The sequence below is a fragment of the Armigeres subalbatus genome, chromosome 3, assembly GCF_024139115.2.
Source record: "Armigeres subalbatus isolate Guangzhou_Male chromosome 3, GZ_Asu_2, whole genome shotgun sequence".
Classification (NCBI taxonomy): domain Eukaryota; kingdom Metazoa; phylum Arthropoda; class Insecta; order Diptera; family Culicidae; genus Armigeres; species Armigeres subalbatus.
Genome location: NC_085141.1, coordinates 156623782 through 156644077, shown reverse-complemented (window position 1 = coordinate 156644077; position 20296 = coordinate 156623782). Strand labels below are relative to the sequence as shown.

Here is a 20296-nt window from a genome sequence, read left to right as displayed (position 1 = left end):
GCCCATTTGAACCGAGACCGACTGCAAGCAGAAGATTTGTTTAAACCGGAGCTACAACGAATAGAGCAAAGGAATAGAATTAAAATTTTAAAAATGTTTGCCAATTATGTCACCTTTATTATTAAAAGTAATATTGTTATCGACATTGCTACACTAGATTTTGAAATTGATATTGATGTTTAAATAATTATGCTGTATAATTACTGTTTTAAATCATCGAGGAAATAAACTAATTTAAAAAAAAAAAAAAAAATTATTTTGTGGAAAATTCATCATTTGTGGAAACATTATATGTATTATACCTTGATTTCTTTATTGGTAATTTCCCATTTTTTATGAAAAATTTCAAATTTTTTGGAAAGAGTTTTTATTTTAGTCGTTTTGCACCTTTTTTCACTTGCAGCATACACGGTTGGGTTTATGGTTTTCAGAAATGCTAACCGCTGAAATGGTTTTCAGATGTGCTAATCGACTTCAAATTGACATTAGAGAGAGAAAAAACGCGAAGTAAGGGCTAGGACGGTCATTGTGGCAGCCATTTTTGGACTCTCTCGTGATTGTTCTTAAAATTGATTTTTTTTCATCCACGCCGGTCCACGCCATAGTCAAGCCAGTCCAGCATTTGACTTATAGTCGTTCCGTTTCTGTGTTTGAGTTCGGTAGAGTCCGCGCTCTCGCATAGACAAATGAGCACGCCACCATAAAATCATATAAACTAACACCAAGATTTTGTGTACATTTAGGGGCCTGCCTGAACGCTGTTTGAGTTTTTACTCCCTACATACTGCCGTCATATGCATATTTGTCCTATGTTCGTCTTGTTTTCTATGTTTATGGGACACATAACTGCAGCATAGCATTGTTAAGAATTATGAAGAAAATAGGTCAGGTGGAACTTACGTGGCAGGATAATCATTACTTGCCTTGTACTTCATTGGCTTGCCGTAATGCATTGTACATCTTACTTCCATTCCTAAACCATCACCGGGACGCACGCTTACCACTAGTATTGCGGAGGTACAAATACTAGACAGGAACCCATCTGGATATCATAACGGGCCATACCCAGGGGATCATGGCGAATAGAGGAATACAAGATTTCAAGACAAAATTTTCAAAACGACTTATCTGCTTTTGTAAACAAAGCCTCAAACGACGATTTAACGAATCTGATAGCTCTCCCACGCAAACCAACACAATCAACAGGTAGCGGAAACCTTCACCTACCTATTGGTGGTGTCGGTTTGCGTGGGAGAGCTATCAGATTCGTCAAATCGTCGTTTGAATCTTTGTTTACGAAAGCAGATAAGTCGTTTTGAAAATTTTGTCTTGATTTCAAAATAAAACTAGCGACAGGTTGCTAGCTAGCGGGCAATGGTTTATTGTGGAGATCTTTCAAGTTAACCTTCTACGCCATTTATGGTGCTCAGTTTTCCTAAGCAGGTATAAAAATTAAAAGCAAGATGCTCCCACATATGTTGTTAGAACTTTGGTGTCTGGGCAGTAAATTGTTTCTCTATTTCCGGTTCGTTGAATATCGACCTCTTCTAGGGATACTTAAAGACCCCTTTTTTGAAGCAGGAATCTCAATTTATCTGTCTTAATTATAGGCATATAGAGTGTGATAGTGTAGAATAAAAATTTGAGAAATTAAAAAGGCAAAATAAAGGACTTCCCCCATCGAAGATCATCGGACATTAGAAGTTCAAGAATCCGTTTAGAACACTAGCAAACTTTATTGACACTACACTACAAATTTTGTACTCTTAAGTGATCAAGGCTGTCTGACTTAAGTTATTCATCTTTTTGCCATGTCCATGTCCTAACAACGTTGAGAAAAATAAGCTAACGGATAGGATCAACAGTTTAAGATGTGCCTTATGTGGTACCGGATGTGCAGCGGTTTTCATTGATATTACTAGAAGCATTTTCCATTGAAGTTCTATTGGATCATAATGCAAACTGCATGAATTACTCACATTAACTACGTTCCTGTTTATCACAGAATTGACCACATTTGACTGATAATATTCAACATTCCGCATAAAATAACCTACATGTGTATTACGTATAGCATTCAGGTCGTTCATACATTTAAAAGTTCAATGATGCCGGTAGAGGTCCATGATACGTGATCTTGGCCTCCATCCACTTGGTGTGGATCAAACGCTCCAACGGTGTCGATACCATGTCGTTCTGCTTCCGTTCTCCGTCTTCCTGTCCGTCGTCGACGCCTTCCTCCTGCTGACGATTATCAACCGTCATCGATAAATAGCATCCTGCCAAAGTGTAGTAGTGGAGCTCGAATCGCTTTTCGGCGTGGTAGTTCCGTAGCAGTTCTCGGTTCGAATTGAACAGCACACCGAAGTGACCGCAACAGCAGCTAACCCAGACGGGAGTGGCCGGTGTTTTCAGACGTGAGCCGGGCTGACGCGATGCCGATCGCATAGCTTCGTTCTCGCCTTCCCATACCAGTAAACCGATGGACCCTCGGCCCAGAATGCCGAATTGTGGCAGAGCCTGAAACAAAAAAAGAATGAACTTCAAAAACTGGTTGCGGGGAAGGATAATCTGCCTTCTCATTCCGTGCCGATAGTTCGAACGAACCAGACGTGTGTGCTGTGTCTCATCGCGGGTGTTGTTCGGTAGTGCGAGTCTATTGTGTGGTGCCTACCTACGGATCCAAGGCGATCACTGTCGGCGAGCGAAGTAGCTGCTTCTGGCGACGCCAGTAAAGCAGGCTATTGTTTCTGCTGCTACCTACAGCAGCAGCACAGATAAGTGGCAGATTTTGTTTTATTGTTCTCCCTTTTGGAGCGGGACTGATTGAAATCAATTGAATTAGTTTTTTTTTTCTCATTATTTTTTTCTGATTTGCTAATAGACCTAAGTTAGTATAAGACAGAATTGTCCTTCCACCTCTCAGGGTGAGAATGGAAGCAGAGACTATGGGAGGTGGTGAGCCACCAAAAGAGGTTCGCACACGGTTTTACCAGGCATCTTCGCCTGGCCCTTGGGTTGTTTACTTTCGGCAGAAAGCGAAAAGCCTAGATTTTCTCGGCATCAAACGAGACTTGACGCGTCGTTTTACGAAGCTTGAATTCAATCAAATCAACAGAAACAAGCTACGCATCACCGCACCTACATACCAGGTGGCGAATGAAATTGCTGGCGACAGGGCGTACAATATTGAATATTTAGTTTATGTCCCCTCGCGGGAGGTCGAAATTGAGGGTGTGATCAACGCAGCGAGCTTAACTTGCAAGGATGTACTTGCAGGAAAAGGTCGCTTAAAGAATGCCCTGCAATCTACCGTGGATATCCTGGACTGCAAGGAATTGCATTCAGCAACCACAGTAGATGGTAAAAAGGTATATGCTAAGTCAGGCTCGCTTCGGGTGACGTTCGCCGGTTCGATGCTCCCAAAATATGTAGATATCGAGAATATGTTGTTTCCGGTGCGTTTGTTTGTACCAAGGGTATTTAATTGTACCAACTGCAAACAATTAGGTCACACCGCCGAGTTTTGTGACAACAAACCACTTTGTGGTAAATGTTTCCAAAGACATCGGGAGGATACCTGCCAGCAACAAGCCACAAAATGTGCTTATTGTGGTTTGGATCCTGCCCATGGTTTGCAAGATTGCCCGGTGTACAAAAGACGCACCCAAAAAGTGAAGCGCTCGTTGGTACAGCGCTCCAAGCAGTCTTATGCGGAAATGGTTAAAGCGCAAGACACATCCGCCACTGCCACCGCAAAGACTGCTTCTTCATCTGCCGTTCAAGTAAGTGACTATTATGATTCCATCTCCATTGATGAATCGGACACTGACGCAGCCGACATGGATGATTCTTCGGAGGTACACGCGCCCGAAAAGAGGAAGCAACCGTCTTCCCCGGGATCGCGCCGAAAGAAAACAAAAGTCATCCATAAAGGCTTGGCAAAATCTGAAGGTAATGGGGGATTATTTAAAATCCCGAAGCAACCAGTCTTCACTGCAGATCCCTGCTGCTCTAAGACATTCCCGCCATTGCCTAAAACCGATGTTCCTAAGAAACATCCGGCTAGGATTATCAATGAAAAGGAAAATGCTACTCGCACTTCCGAAAGAGAATCTCGTTCAAGCGAGGATTGATATCCTTTAAGGACCTCGTGGACCGTTTTTTGAATTTGTTCAATATTCCGGATTCATTGAGGCCAATCATTGACCTCTTTATTCCAACAGTAGAAAGTTATCTGAAGCAATTGACTGTTTCATGGCCCCTTCTTGCAGAAATTGTATCTTTCGATGGATAATACGGCCATACAAGATACAATCACTGTGCTGCAGTGGAACTGTCATAGTCTAAAAAATAAATTGGACGTGTTCAAGTTTTGATTCGCAATTCCGATTGTGATGTATTTGCTCTCTGTGAAACATGGCTTTCTTCTGAAGATGAAATCAACTTCCACGATTTTAACATTATTCGCCAAGATCAGGATGATCATTATGGTGGCGTTCTTTTGGGGATCAAAAATGCTACTCCTTCTACAGAATTCCCATTCCGACTGTTCCGGCTTAGAAATCGTCGCATGCCAAGTAAATGTAAAGAATAAAGACCTTTGCATAGCTTCAGTGTACATTCCTCCAAATGCCTCTATTAATCGTCGACATTTTTGGAGCGCAGTCTCCCTTCTATCATCTCCAGTATTGATATTGGGTGATATGAACGCACATGGTATTGGATGGGGCGAAACGTATGACGATTATAGAGCGCATATTTTCTATGATTTGTGTGACGATTTCAATTTGAATATTTTGAACACTGGTGAAGTAACTCGAATAGGACCAAATGGTCAACAAAGCCGTATTGATCTGTCTTTATGTTCTAATTCACTATCGTTAGATTGCACGTGGAAGGTTATCCAAGATCCCCACGGTAGTGACCATATGCCGATAGCCACCACCATTAAAAGTGGCTATCAAGAATCTGAGCCAGTTAATGTTCCTTTCGATCTCACGAAGAACATTGACTGGCAAAATTTGCATCGGCGGTAAAATTGGTATTGAATCAACGGATATTCTTCCGCCACTGGATGAGTATCGAATCCTTACCGAATTGATTCATAAAAGCGCACTGGAAGCTCAGAAACGACGCGTTCCAAGTACATCTGTCATAAGAAGACCAGCCACTCCTGGATGGGATGATGAATGTACTAAGTTGTATTCTGAGAAATCTGATGCCTTCAAGGCCTTTCGTAAACACGGAAGGTCTGAGCTCTTTGAAGAGTATTTGAGGCTTGAAAGAAAGCTCAAAAATCTTCTCAAGGCTAAAAACGTAGCTACTGGCGACGTTTTGTCGAGGGACTATCGCGAGAAACCTCAATGACAACACTTTGGAAAACGGCCCGCAACATGCGGAACCGCATTTCCACCAACGAGAGTGAAGAATACTCCAATCGATGGATATTCAACTTCGCAAAAAGGTCTGTCCAGATTCCGTACCAGCAGAACCGCTATTTCGAGAATCAGTCACTGATCCCGGTTCTTTGGGTGGACCATTCTCAATGCTGGAACTTTCTATGTCTCTTCTTTCATCGAATAACTCTGCTCCGGGATGCGATAACATCAAATTCAATCTTCTTAAAAATCTCCCAGATATCGCAAAAAGACGGTTACTTGACCTGTACAACTGTTTCATGGAGTACAACATCGTACCACCAGAATGGCGACAGGTCAAAGTAATAGCTATTCAAAAGCCTGGGAAACCAGCGTCTGATTACAATTCCTACCGACCGATTGCCATGCTTTCATGCATGAGAAAATTATTGGAAAAATGATCCTTTCAAGAATCGACCATTGGGTTGAACAAAATGCATTACTCTCAAATACTCAGTTTGGATTTCGTAAAGGTAAAGGAACAAATGATTGTCTAGCGTTGCTCTCTTCAGATATACAGCTGGCTTTTGCGCACAAGGAGCAATTGGCTTCAGTATTCTTGGATATTAAGGGCGCTTTTGATTCAGTTTCCATAAAAGTGCTGTCAGACAATCTGCACAGTAATGGATTGCCCGTTATTTTGAATAATTTCTTGTACAATTTGTTGTCAGAAAAACAAATGAATTTTACACTCGGCACTTCCAGAAATAGTTACATGGGCCTTCCCCAAGGTTCATGTTTAAGTCCCTTGCTTTATAATTTCTATGTTAAAGATATTGACAATTGTTTGGAAGGACAATGCACGCTCAGACAACTTGCAGATGATGCCGTGGTCTCTCTAAGAGGTCCAAGTGCAGCTGTCTTGCAAGGACCATTGCAAAGTACCCTAGATAATCTGACTGTTTGGGCCAGACATTTGGGGATCGAGTTTTCACCGCAAAAAACTCAGTTGGTTGTGTTTACTAAGAAGCGGTACCCTGCTCAACTGAAACTAAAGCTGTTGAATGATGACATCAACCAATCTCTATCTTCTAAATACCTTGGGGTCGTGTTTGATTCTAAATGTACCTGGAGACTTCATATTGAGTATTTGATAGAGAAATGCCGGAAAAGGATCCATTTTCTACGTTCTATCTCCGGAACATGGTGGGGTGCTCACCCGGAAGACCTCATCAAACTCTATAGAACGACTATTCTCTCTGTTTTAGAGTACGGCTCCTTCTGCTTCCTCTCAGCAGCTGATTGCCACCTTATTAAATTGGAACGAATTCAATATCGTTGTTTGCGTATTGCCCTTGGCTGTATGCATTCAACGCATAACATGAGCCTGGAGGTGCTTGCTGGAGTCACTCCTTTAAAGCACCGTTACTGGGAGCTCTCATTAAGAATACTAATCAAATGTGGAACAAGTAACACACTTGTCTTACACAACTTCGATAATATGCTTGAACTGGTTCATCGGTCAAGATTCTTAAGAGTTTATCTCAACTACATATCGTCAGATCTTTGTCTTCCATGTTATACTCCCCTCGAGTTGACTTCACCAATGACAGTTTCTCAATTGAATACGATCTGTCCATGAAACATGCTATTCAAGGAATACCAGATCATCTTCGAAATCTTTCAATTCCTCCATTTTTCTGAAAAATATGAACATGTCAATTGTAACAACAGATACTTCACTGATGGTTCTCGCATTAACGGATCCACTGGCTTCGGTGTTTTCAATGTAACTTCAACCACCTTCCGAAAACTTCAGGAACCGTGTTCGGTTTATGTTGCTGAGCTGGCAGCAATTAACTTCGCTTTGGGGATAATTTCCAATCAGCCCGTAGACCATTATTTCATCTTCTCGGATAGTCTTAGTTCTATCGAGGCACTCCGGTCGATGAAACCTGTTAAGCACGCATCTTACTTTCTTACAAACATAAGAGAGCAGATGCGTGTTTTGGTCGAAAGATCATTCAAGATTACCTTTGTTTGGGTCCCTTCTCACTGCTCAATCTACGGCAATGAGAAGGCAGACTCGCTAGCAAAGGTGGGCGCACAGGAAGGTGAGGTTTATGATAGACAATTCTCGAGCAACGAGTTTTTCCCATTAGTCCGTCAGAGTACTCTTCAAAGTTGGCAAAGAAATTGGACACACAACGAACTTGGACGGTGGCTATTTTCTATAGTTCCAAAAGTTTCTGGGCGAGCGTGGTTCAGAGGTGAGGACTTAAGTCGAGGCTTCATTCGCGTGATGTCGAGACTTATGTCTAATCACTATTCACTAAACGCACATCTGTACAGAATAAACCTTGTCGATAGCAACTTATGTAGGTGCGGAGCCGGTTATGATGACATCGATCACGTAGTTTGGTTCTGCTCGGAAAACGACGTCTCCAGAGAGCAATTATTGGATACCCTTGTGGCCCGAGGTAAACAACCCTTCCAGGAGATAAGAGGTGTTTTGGGGGATCGTGATGTGGTCTATATGCAAGCCATTTATAGTTTTCTTTGTTCCTCTGACATAAAAGTCTAATACTTTTGTTTTTTTCTTTTCTTCAAAGTTTTTTTTGTCTCTGTCTTTCTGTCCTGTAGAGCGCCGTAGCTCTGGCCATCCGGAAGATGCTCCCATTCGAACCATTCTTCGAGCACGACGACACACCACATCGTCCCCGACGCCAAATGACCGGATGAGCTGCTGAAATTCCTTGATTATGATGATTCCCTGATTCCCGAATCCTAATCCCCATCCATCCTTAAACATTGTAAACCTAACCTCGAGTCACCACGAGTACGTTGGCTTATTTCCCTCTCTTACTAATTTAATAATAAGATTATGTCGATTGTACATATCTCAAAGAAACGTGGCTCCGTAAAGTGTTATACACGCATGAGCCTACCAAATAAACGAAATTGGAAAAAAAAAAATCTGCCTTCTCAGCTAGTTTGTCATTGTCTGTGACTTGTCATAGTGTGATTTTTGGCAGCTGATTCTGGCGGTGTTTCCATACTGGCTACCAAAGCTATAAAACAGAGTTTTACATAGAAAAAGGAGCCTATGTTTTCTTAATTCAAATTGCGACTTCCAATGATTAGAAATAGTATATGACACGGTGAGTACGGGTCCAACCGTAACTTATAATGGTGTAGATTTGAATTGAATTTGACCATTTACCGTTGTCCGGCTGATCTTCGATATTAATTTCTGTGAGCGGATTTACATTCCTTTTCCATGAAAGCTAAGATTTATTTTTAACTCAAAATAATTGTTTGAAACCATATTTCAAACCCTCCACCACCAACTAACACATCGATTACCTTTCCATACTTACGTAGTGATCCTCGTCGCCAACGTATACAACACCGTTGTGCAAATACGGCGTGGCACGGCCTGTCAGCAACAAAGTGACTATATTTAGTGATCCTTCTTCATACGGACCCATTAAATGTGCTCCCTTTGGTGCGTCTAAATCGTTCCTAAGATTCTCCATGCCACGCGTCACAACGGCGCTGTACAGTAGCAGTAGGGCACCTGGTCCCGGGTTCTCGGTGAACTGTGGAATAGAGAAACGGACAGACACAGAAAGCATTTGTTAGGGTTCGATCGGATCTCGCACACGGTCAGCTCACGTAGGGCAGGTAACGCTTGGCAAAGATCTGTAGCTCATCCAGTGTTGTGAACTCGAAGAAGTACAGCTTCTCCGTGACGTTGTCCTGGAAATACACGTGACTGTGCGGGATGTGTGATGCTTCACCCGGTAGTGTGAAAATCGCTTTGGTTTTTTCACCAATGTTCCATAGGATATCCGAAATAGCTAGATATAGAGCTTGTGCCTGTTCGGCCTCAGTGGGCTTCAGAAGTTCTTCCAGAGGCACAGACTTATCTCTAGGCTTGACGTCGAATATGAAATGCTTGATGATGAATGCCTGCAGCACCGATTGCATACCCCGGGTGGCATTGCGGGGGGTTCGTAAGCCGTACGGATATTCCTGAAAGGGTAAGGGAAACCAGATGTGAGTGGTGCCACGCCTGAGGATCGAGTCAGCACAAAAAGTGTTGCCGGATGGCGTACTCCATTTGCGGCACCGAAGTTGATCCCGGTGCGGGTCCACTCGCCTCGGGGAGGGCTGGCGGCTGAACCGAATACTGTTTGACGCAGCTCCTGGAACGAGAAGAATAGAAAAAAAAATGTAATAAAGTGTGTTAATAGCTCCTGAAACCAAATCCCACAGTGAATTTAATTTCTGTGGGATTCGACTCCTCATAGAGGTGTGCACCACCGCTGCCGACACTTTTGGATCGGCACGCCACTGCTTAAAATCTGTCACGCATCTGACCTATAATTCACCACGCCGGTTCAAATTTTGTAGAAAACCGAAGAATTTTCAGAATTTTGAAAAATTTCGAGTTGAAATTTCGAGAATCTTAAGTCTACATTCCAATAAGTTTTTCGTGGAAATTTTCGTAGAAGATCCCACTGGATAATCTTTAAAGCTTCCCGGTTATATTTCAAAGAACTCTCCGTGAAAATTCCGATGCTTTCCTTGAAAATTTCATACAATATCAAATTGGATAATCATCCGTTGAAATCCCAAGAATTTTCTTCTAAATTCCAAAACTATTCCGAGTAAATTTCCGTGAAAATTTAGCATCATTTCCCCAGGTAATTTTAAATTTAAATGAATATGGTGAATTTCTCGTAAAAATTTCAAAGGATTTTTCCTGAAATTACAAAGACTTACTTAATCTTACAAAAATTGCAAATATTTTTTTTTGCGGAAACTCAAAGAGTTTTGGTGGGAAATTCTAGTAATTTCTCGTGAAAATTTTCAATAGTCTTTTTAAAAATTCCAAAGATTTTCCATCGATTATTCCAAAGAATTCGCATTAGTACTTTCGAAGAAATTGCCGTGAAACATACGAAGAATTTTCTATCGACATTTCATATCGACAAGAATTTCCGAAATTGAAAAAAATCCCGGGGACTTCCCAGAAAATCTCCAGTGAAGGGTTTCTCGCGGAAATTTCGGTGAATTTCCCGTTGAAGTGCGACATAATTTTTCGTGAAAATTCTAAATAATCACTTGTAGTTTCTAAAGAAGTTCCCTACGAAAATCAAAAGATATTCTAGTAGAATCTGCTATAAAATCCAAGCGGAAATTTTTAAATTTTTACGAAAGTTTTTATAGAATACTTCGGAGAATTTTCCTGCTCAACACAGAACTTTGCACATAGCTGCTGTATAAGTTGTTTTCCAAAAGAATAAAAAATAAATAAAAAAAAGTCTACGTAGACTTTTGGTATACCCCCCCGTATACCCCCGGTATACCCCCCCTTCGTAGACTAACGTAGACTTTTTCGAAACCCCTCCCTCCCCCTCAAGAGTCTACGTGGTTTATGGACAGCCCCCTAGTGACAGTGTATCAGTGAACATAGCTGCTGAGCTCCTCACACTTTGCAGTGGCCAGCTTGTTTGCTGTACGGTCTCAATTGCCCCTATTTAAGGAAGGGCACATACTGGAGTGCGCCAATTACCGAGAAATAACCCTTCTTAATTCGGTGAACAAATTTAACTCCCATGTCCTGTTCAACAGATTGAGACCACTTAAAGAGCAACAGCCTTTGTCGGCGTATTATGTACAAATCCTTGATAAATTCTGGGACTACAACTTACAGCCAGATCATCTGTCTAGTGATTTCAAAGCAGCGCAGTGTGCGATACAGTAAAACGAAACGAATTATGGCAAATTAGGCTAGAAAATAATTTTAAAAGGGAGACAGCAAGAATTGCATTCATGATCAACACCAACAAAACAAAGTACTTATATGGTCGCTGGCAATTAACGTGGGCTCTTCAGTGCTGGTACCAGTGGTGGCGAAGTGGTGCTTGATGGTGAAACAATTGAAATTGTAGAAAAACTGTACAATATGGACCTTGTGCGATAAAAAGGCGTATTGCATCAGCGAATATTACTCATCACGGTCTTCGTAACCAGCTGCAGTCTCGTAGTCTGAAAATGAATACTAAAATCGCTTTCTATACTACTCTTATTCTTCCGTTGGCATTATACGGGCATAAAGCATGGACGTTAACGGAGGCAGACCTGAGAGCTTTTGAAGTATTAGCGTAATAAGTATATAAGCGTGAAATGTTGCATTAGGGCACTTCATATTAAAAAAAAATGTCCGAAAAATCCAACCCTACCTGTTTATATAGGATTTTGTATCGGAAAAATTAAAATTTGTTCTGGACTTCCTACAACTGTCAAATCGTGATGAATTTAAATGTACATCCCCAACCTCCGGTACCCTTTGTATCTATATAAATCAAACCAGTGGATAACTCCTTCATTTTGAGTTAGTTTGATCTTATGAGAAAATCACAAGTTAAATTAGGTGTATAAAGGGATGGATATTGTTTAGCTTATATTACATGGAAGACTACGGTGGGCTAGGCACGTTGTTCATATACCGAAGAGTGTCAAACAAAGATAATATTCAGTAGAAATGCGGAATAGTAAAGCCTAGATCATTTAGCAATGAGACGATAGAGGTAGGGGCGTTCCCAATGCAGGGTTGTTACGGAGATCCTGAAATATTTTCCGCGCCGACTAAAATCAAATCCGCGCCATTTCCGCGCGACATGAAATCCATTCCGCGCCAAATCCGCGCGATCCAGACCTAAATTCTAAGCAAATACACGTTAAATGTAAATTTTTGTATAACAATTTATTGAGCGTCTTCTCTTCAAGTTCTTTTTTTACAATATAACTGATTACAAATATGCTTTTAAACTGCAACAACAACATGATACAAAGCAAAATGCTAATAGGACTAATAAAACCGCAGTAAGTAAGGCATGTTTTGTTCCGTTATTGTCAGGATTTTTGACGTAAACTACGTCTAAGGGGAAGACTCGGATACAGGGTGACAAATGAAAATTTCCAAATCCGAGACCGTCACGAAATCATGTAAGATTTTGAACGTTAATAGCGCATTCATCTTTCGATGGATTTTTGAAATTTATATATCAATCGACTCGGAAACTCTCCACGAATTTTCCAGTAATATTGAAACATTTGATTATCAACGTTAAAGTAGGGTATTGGACCATTTTGGCAGCACCTCTTTTTCCCGTTCGCAACGTGAGTCTCATTCGGCCGTCGTTCAGTGTAGTTGGTTTTTGGGCTATTCTTTTTGTGCGGTGCTTCGCACCAGTTTGCCACAAAAAGTAGGGCCACAGCAGTGACTGCAGTCGGCGATATACATACAAGCGCATGTTTGTGCAAGGATAGGATGATCGATTGTTAGCAACGGCAATGCAATGTCATAATGCGATAATCGCAATGCAAATGAACAAACATTTTCGATTCAAAGATAACTTAGGAAAATGGTGAGCCATTTTATGATAAATTGCAAATTGGTAATTATATTTTTATTATTAAATCAAAAAAGCCAAAATCAAAAGAATTCAATTTTAATTCAGGAAGTTTGAATGCACTACAGATACTCTGTGGGTACAATCATGCGGGGCTTATTCTAAACGGCTATAGCTTCGGAACGCATACTTTATTGAAACGGGCTTAGGTTACAATAGAACTATCACTTTCTAGCCCCCGGATCTAAGATTCTTGCAATTATATTATTAATATGGTTGCACGAGTATGTTACCCATAATGCCACTGCCAGATAGTGGGAGTTAGATTGTAATAAAACAGCACAAATGCCCTATTCCCGTCCGCAGCGTTTACTACACCCAAAAAAATCTGCACGTTGTTTCCACCTGAAAAAGTACGTAGAATTTTTCCACCTGAAATTCACGTAACTTTTACCTGATTTTTTGATAGAATTTTCATTCTACCTGAAAATCAGGTAAGTTCTACCTGAGTTTTGGATAGAATTCACCGGACACGCAAGTTTCACCTGAATTTTCTGAAGCATTTTCAGTTACGTGTGCACGTAAAATGTACCTGAAAATTCAGGTGGAAGCAACGTTTAGATTATTTGGAGTGTACTCTGGCGCATCTCAACCGAATGGCTTGGTTTTTGGTACCGTTCTGACTCAAATCCCGAATATGACTCATATTCCGAACACTGGCGTTTTAGCGCCCTAAAACTAAAACTGTCATTGGTTTTCCGCACTGAGGATCAAGATAACAAACGATTTCTAACTCCTGTGGAGAAAATTACACGAATAAAGTTAAAATGGGCATTTAAAAGCTAAAGTTCGGAATATGAGTCATGTTCGGAATTTGAGTCAAAACGGTACATGGCTAGTATTTCTCGCTTAACTTTTCAAAGGTCCTAAGTAACATTTTTCATGAATTAATTTGAATAGCGCAATCAACAGATCAACATGAAAGCTTTTGATTGCGCTATTCAAATTAATTCATGAAAAATGTTACTTAGGACCTTTGAAAAGTTAAGCGAGATTTGTCCATTTCTAGTTGGCGCAACCGGGTTTTATCGACTCGCGCTTCTTTGTCGGACTCAACAATACGACTATCCCTTCTCTGCCAACTATTCCTCGTCACTCCAAATAACAGAAGGCGGAGATTCTGCCAAAGGTCCAAGGCTCGTATTCTTCCACCAGTGATGACTCGATGCTCTGACTACCATTGGACAGAGGCACCTGTTTGTCCGTAGCCAGAGCATAGATTCTTTACAAGGTCCAGGGCCGATGCGTATCGTCTCGCATCTGTCGTAAAATCGCTTAATCGTGGTACACGCACTCACCAGTATACACCCCCAGCAACAAGATTGGCTCAACGTGTGCTGCTTGGGATATCATAACCATGTAACGCTAGTGAGTTATTTTTATTTCAGAATAGTATTATTTAATAATCATACTCCACTATTTCCACCTATATATTACTACAAATAAACTAGAATAGTGGTCGAAAATTTGGAATGAAACTGAATCCCTACTAATTTTACTCTAAGTCGAATGCAACAGTTGGAATTGCGAAAAGCATTATTACCACTTGGGGTTTTAAAGTTAAAATTTTAAGTTATCGTACCGTCGTCGGGGAGACAACGGGTCAAATGGGGGTGAGAATGGGTCACTGTTTCAACTACATATAATGCTTGTAGAATAGAGTTAATGTATCTGAGAACAATAAAACTGAATTATAAGTGACCTTTTGACGGTTTTGTTATCCGAGCTCCAGACTGTCGGTGAGGGCTCGGACGTCACCCCTGACTACAGTATCCAACACTTTTTTATATTTTAAGTTATTGTAATTTTGTTCTAAGCCAGTGACATAAGTAATCAAATGAATTATCTTAAAATATGACTACATTCCTCAATGCACCAAACTGTTCTACGTAGGGCTTCCATTCCCGGAAACGATTTCCCGGGAAATCATATTTCCCGGGATTCCCGATTCCCGGGACTTAAGTATCAGTTTCCCGAATTTCCCGGGAAATGTACATCCTAAAATATTTTGTAATAATTGTCTTATTTTTTAATTTGATGATAACGGATTTTGAGGTATCAATTACGTTTTTTACTAGCATCATCTCACTATTTATTTCTCTTTTGAAGTTTAAGAACTGAAAATGAATGTGTTGAAGAGAGGCGAGACAAATAACCAGTTTGTATCTATCGTTTGTTTACTCAGTAGGTCCAAACGTCGGTAAGCGTTGTGAAGTCGAATTAAAAGTTAGTGTCTGTGGTGAAACAGCAGAGCTACCAATGTTCGCAGATATTCAGGCAATAGCAGTGACCGCTTTGGCAGGTTTGTCCTATTATTGTCAAATGTTTTTTAAGACCTTCAATCCTTTTTGATTCAATTCCCGAACAGACTCATATTCCGAAGATTCGTTTGTATTTTGAGATATTTCTGAAATTTTTTATTTGAATATTTTATAATATTGGTGGGCTAACAGATCTTGATGGAAAAACAGATTTTAGGTCTTTAGTATGCGATCATTACAACTGCCTTACAACAAATACAAATACAATTTGATGCGTTTTAGGTGCTGTTTGGCATTTCAAGCAAAGTTTGACTGAAAAAAAATGTTATAGTCAGGATCATTAAAGTACGACAATCAAGCACTCGCCTGAAAGTTTTTTTTTATTTCATCTGCTTTAAATACATTCAAAGTCGAAAATGTGTTCAAGTGGACGAACATGAATGAAAATGATTTTATTTATATTTTGGCGATAATAGAAGAGAATCTCTCGAAGCCGTCGTTGTCCAAAAATGGAAAAAATGCGGATACAACCTGAAAAAGTTTTGAAAAAAATATGGAAAAGTAGCACATAGCGGAGCTCATCAGGACACTGCATATCTTACTCTAGAGCCAGAGCAGATGCTGATACTTATGACATGGCGAACGTTTTGTAGAAGGAGTTAACGCTTTTCGAAATGAACAAAAACTTTCTCAGCTTTCAACAATTCTTTCATCATTTGAGGACAAAATAGCAAGCATCCCTGATGTCGAATGTATATTTTCGAAATCATATTTTACGACAAATTTAAACTACGATTTTGAATTAGTTTCGGTAGTTTTTTTTATTTCCCGGGAAATCATTATTTAATTTCCCGTTTCCCGGGAAGTTGATTCCCGGGAAAAATGGAAGCCCTAGTCCTACGTAGTTTACGTTGGGCGGTCGTGTCTTGTACATAACCCTTCAGATTTTTTGTTGATACATATATCTTTATGAAATTCGGCACAAGGTACGTTGATATACAAATGAATGTTAAGGTCAGATTTGATCATAATTGATTAAAGATAAACGTGGCAAATATTAAAAAATCTGCCCAAACCGCAATTTCCTTTGAAGTAATTAATTAGGCATGCAGCTTTGTTGAAGTTATCTATCACAAGACAAACTTGCGCAGATATTAAGGAATTAGACAATAACAAAACTTAAACAAAACTATAAAACAAATATTTGAATTCATATCAAGAAACAAATAATACAAATCTAACATAGTTGCTCAAGCTCCGTTAATTTCAGTCAGTCAGAATCAGAAGTCAGTCAGAATCAAGCGTAAATTCCTTCAAAAAATCCAGAGGAATATTTTTAGAAATTTCAGAAGAAATCCCTTTGGAAATACGGCAGAATAATTTGCGTAAACTCCAACAGAAATTAGTCCGTTATTTCTTCTTTAATTTTTGTAACAAGCTCTTCTAAAAGTTCATGCAGAAATTTTTTTGACCATTCTTACTGGAATTTCATTTAAAAATCGGAAATTTTCATGGAAATGTTTGCAGAAATCCAACTGCCTTTGGATCTGCTGAAGGGCAGAAGTTGATCCAAATTGTCTGAGGAAATTCTTCCGTGAACATCTGTGGGTATTGGTTCGAGTATTCTTACAAAAATTCTCCTGCGAAATTATTTTGTAATTCATTTGTGAATTTTGTCGTGAGTTCAAGTAAATTCCCCACAAATAACCTGCGGAATATCTTCAGAGCTTACTTGTAGAAATCCCTTCATGAATTCCTACGGAAGTTTCTGTGATCATCGCTATTACTCTTTTGTAAATTCAAGGCGGCATTCTTTTCGATTTTCCATAGTCACCTGCGGTCACCGCTCCAGGAAATTCCTCCAAAAATGTCTTTATAATTGTTCGGGTTTTTAATGCTGCAGAAATCCTCTTTACGCTGTGGAAATTTATTTGCAAGGAATTTATACAAGGATTATCATAGGGTCCTTGTGGAAATTTCTTTAGGGAAGTTTATTCGTTTTCTGTTGGTAATTATGTAAAATACCATCGGAGCTAATTGAAAATATCATAAAAAACCCGCCAGAGTCCAGAAATAACTTTTGAGAATCATCTTCAAATTTTTGATCGACTTTCTGCGGAAGAACTTTTTAAAATGAGGCATCTGCATTAAATCACAGTACATTTTTATGTTTTCAATTGTTGTATAAACTTTTATTCGTACTAGATGAATGTTATAAAGGAAATATAAAATGTTCCAATATTATGAAAGAATTCCTGGCGACTTTTGAAGAATGATATGCTGTTTTAGAATAAATTAAAAATGACAACAAGTGGCGTATCTCTACACATAACATTTGTTTGAATAATGCTTGAGAGTGTAATGCATGCCATTAAATAAGGACTTGGACATATCCGAAAAATAATGTTAATAACCTTGAAACGTAAATTTGTTCTCTACAACATTTGCTAATGAAAATAAAGCCCATCCAGATAGGCATAAAACTAATTTTCAAATAAACTTCCTTAGATCTTTTCTTAGAAATTTCCACCTAAAACTAAATCCGCGCCAAATCCACGAAAATCGCGAAATCCGCGTAGTCGTAACAATCCTGCCAATGGTCAAATATGCAAATTTTTACAGCGTTTTATAATTAGTAAATCGTTCTTTTCGGTCTATTTTTTCACAATTTGAAACTAACGTGGTTTCAAAATATTCACCATGCAGGAAGAGAAACGAAAAATGATTATGCACAGTCCAGCAAAATCCATATACGTCAAAACCCGGATTTTACTCTTCATTCAGTTCCATGATGGCCCATTTATGTTTTGGCTAGAATTAGCCAGCTGCTATTGTAGCAAGGAAGTGCTATTAAACCGCAATTTTCATGCAATTATGTTCTACACGCATAAAAACGGCGTCAGAAACTAAGTTGTTAAAATAACAGAAATTATATCAAAAATACCTCTAGCCGTAACACAATTAGAACAGAGGTTGATACCTTCATATAAACATTATAACAAACTTTGATATATTTTTGCCTTTCTCGTACAACTAAGTTGTACCGAAAGGCTATCATTTCACTCCGAAAACGAACTTTTTATAGAAGCCTCTGAGACCCATAGTATTATATACCAATCGACTCAGCTCGACGAGCTGAGCACATGTCTGTCTGTCCGTGTGTATGTATGTGTGTATGTGTGTGTGTATGAGTGTGCACAAAAGCTATAAAAAACATTAGACAACTTTTCGTATAGTAATCCTTAACCGATTTTCTCGCAACAAGTTTCATTCGACAGGGGACAAAGCCTTGTTGATCACTATTTAATTTCATAACGATCGGTCATTGCGTTTCAAAGTTATGAAGAAAATGGTACATCGGACCATATAAACCCCATTTAAGGTTGGTGTCCTAACTGAATGCGAGAAAGGCATCACCAACGCTAGGTGGATTAATCTGGGTTTTTCTGTACAAAAATCTACTTTCAAGGTAATTGCCTACATCACGGATAGAAATCTGGTACGCTACCACGACAGATTTCGATCCATAATATAGAGGCAATTAACTTTGTTCCAGCTATATATTAATATTGAGCGGGTTCAAGTTATACTGAAGGTGATTACCTCAGATTTTTTTCCAATGTCTACAAAAAATGTAGGCAATTATTTTGTGAAAATATACATAACTAATGTTATTATAATTTTGATATGAAATAAAACTGGCCGAAGACACATTTTTATCGAATTATCTAATTATAACACACGTTGTTTTAAATAACAACAATTGATAGAATTGAGTTAAAATTGTGTTATGCATTCCTGATCGGGTTACTGTCAAGTATATGAACAGGATAAGATAAATCTATATAATAAAAATGAAATGGTCTGTGTTCGTATCCGCATAACTCGAAAACGGCTGGATGTTAGTTATCGTTTCCGACGGGTTCATATGATACCTCCTCATGCGAAAATCACGAGTTAGGTTGAGTAAATAGTGAAAAACTAAAATTAAGATTCGTATGGAAATTACGTATGGGCATTTCACAACGCGCATTTTCGCCTACTATGCAGGACAACGTCTGCCGGGTCGACTAGTTATGTGTAAATTAATAACTTTAAATCCGCCGGAGACGGATTCAGCCTAGGGCTGAAAGCCTCCTAAACAAAGATATATAAAAAAAACTCCAAATCTTCTATTATTTATTGATATTACTTGAAGATTTCGGTCCCCCACGGTAAGAGACAACCGGGTCACTGAGATTGTGGAGATTATTTCTCATAACAACCGGAGAGACATGGAGATTGTTTCTCATAACAAGTGCATACATTCCACGTCGAGCATCCGTGCGAGACGGTTGTAAGTCCGCGTACGGTCTGCTTCTCATTCGGTTTTTTTTTCCTGAAGTACAGGTAGTGGTGTAACGTGTGCATTTCACATGGCAACAAACCTCAATGCAAACACATCGTGAGAAAATATAATATTCCTAGGCCATCGAACTGCTATTGCAACAAATGCAATGCGTGCACAAAGTAGTTCGATGACTTTCAATAGACATGATCATATTCCACATCGGCAATGGTTTACCCATTGCTGAGATAGCAAAGCAAAGGCCATTACTCGCCTTCTCCATTTGGCTACTCTCTTATCAACTTCGTACTCTCCCTAAATTCGCTCACGATATCAACCAGAGAATGACTCCAAGAACCTTCCGTAGGTAAACCTGTAACTCGATAATAAATGAATAAAGACAGTTCAATTTGAACATTCAACCAGCGCATTTCGATCGCCGAAGCAAGGGAATATCACCTCCGGAGTAAGAACATAACATGGCGACCGTGACAGGACAATCAGTGAACAAAGGTGGTTAATTAAAGAAAATGAGAATTACAAAGTGTTTCGTCGCTGTAACCCTGGCGATAATCATAACGGCAATAATTAAAACCCTGGTGAAAAACTTCATTGAATACGTAGAAGAAATCAAAGTAATTAATGAAATGGCGATAAATGCCATACATTAGAACATTGCTGCGTGAAAGTGTTTGAAATTTTATTTTAACAATGGGAACTACCGAAACAAAAGAAGCGAAAAACAGTGGTGATCCCCAGGTTCAGATCCTGAACCAGTTGAATTCTGATGAAGAACGTCACGCCGAACATGAAGTGAAGTTGAACATTATAATTGTAATCGTTATGCTGCAATTGTTGATA

At 39.4% G+C, this 20296-nt stretch overlaps 1 protein-coding gene across 4 annotated transcripts in view; it reads right to left on the bottom strand.

Moving 5' to 3' along the window:
• Nucleotides 1-1587: 1587 nt before the first annotated feature.
• Nucleotides 1588-20296, bottom strand: part of LOC134220644 (inactive ubiquitin carboxyl-terminal hydrolase MINDY-4B) — a 55907-nt gene continuing 37198 nt past the window's right edge. For 2 of the 4 annotated variants that reach the window (XM_062699743.1, XM_062699744.1), the window contains 4 exons: nt 9458-9571; nt 9039-9398; nt 8741-8962; nt 1588-2520 (listed from right to left, as the gene is read on the bottom strand). In XM_062699743.1, coding sequence (XP_062555727.1) covers nt 2095-2520; nt 8741-8962; nt 9039-9398; nt 9458-9571 — 1122 coding nt within the window. In that variant the 3' untranslated portion in view covers nt 1588-2094. The remainder of the gene's footprint in view (nt 2521-8740; nt 8963-9038; nt 9399-9457; nt 9572-20296) is intronic. The other 2 variants (XM_062699746.1, XM_062699745.1) reach the window with 2 other exon arrangements.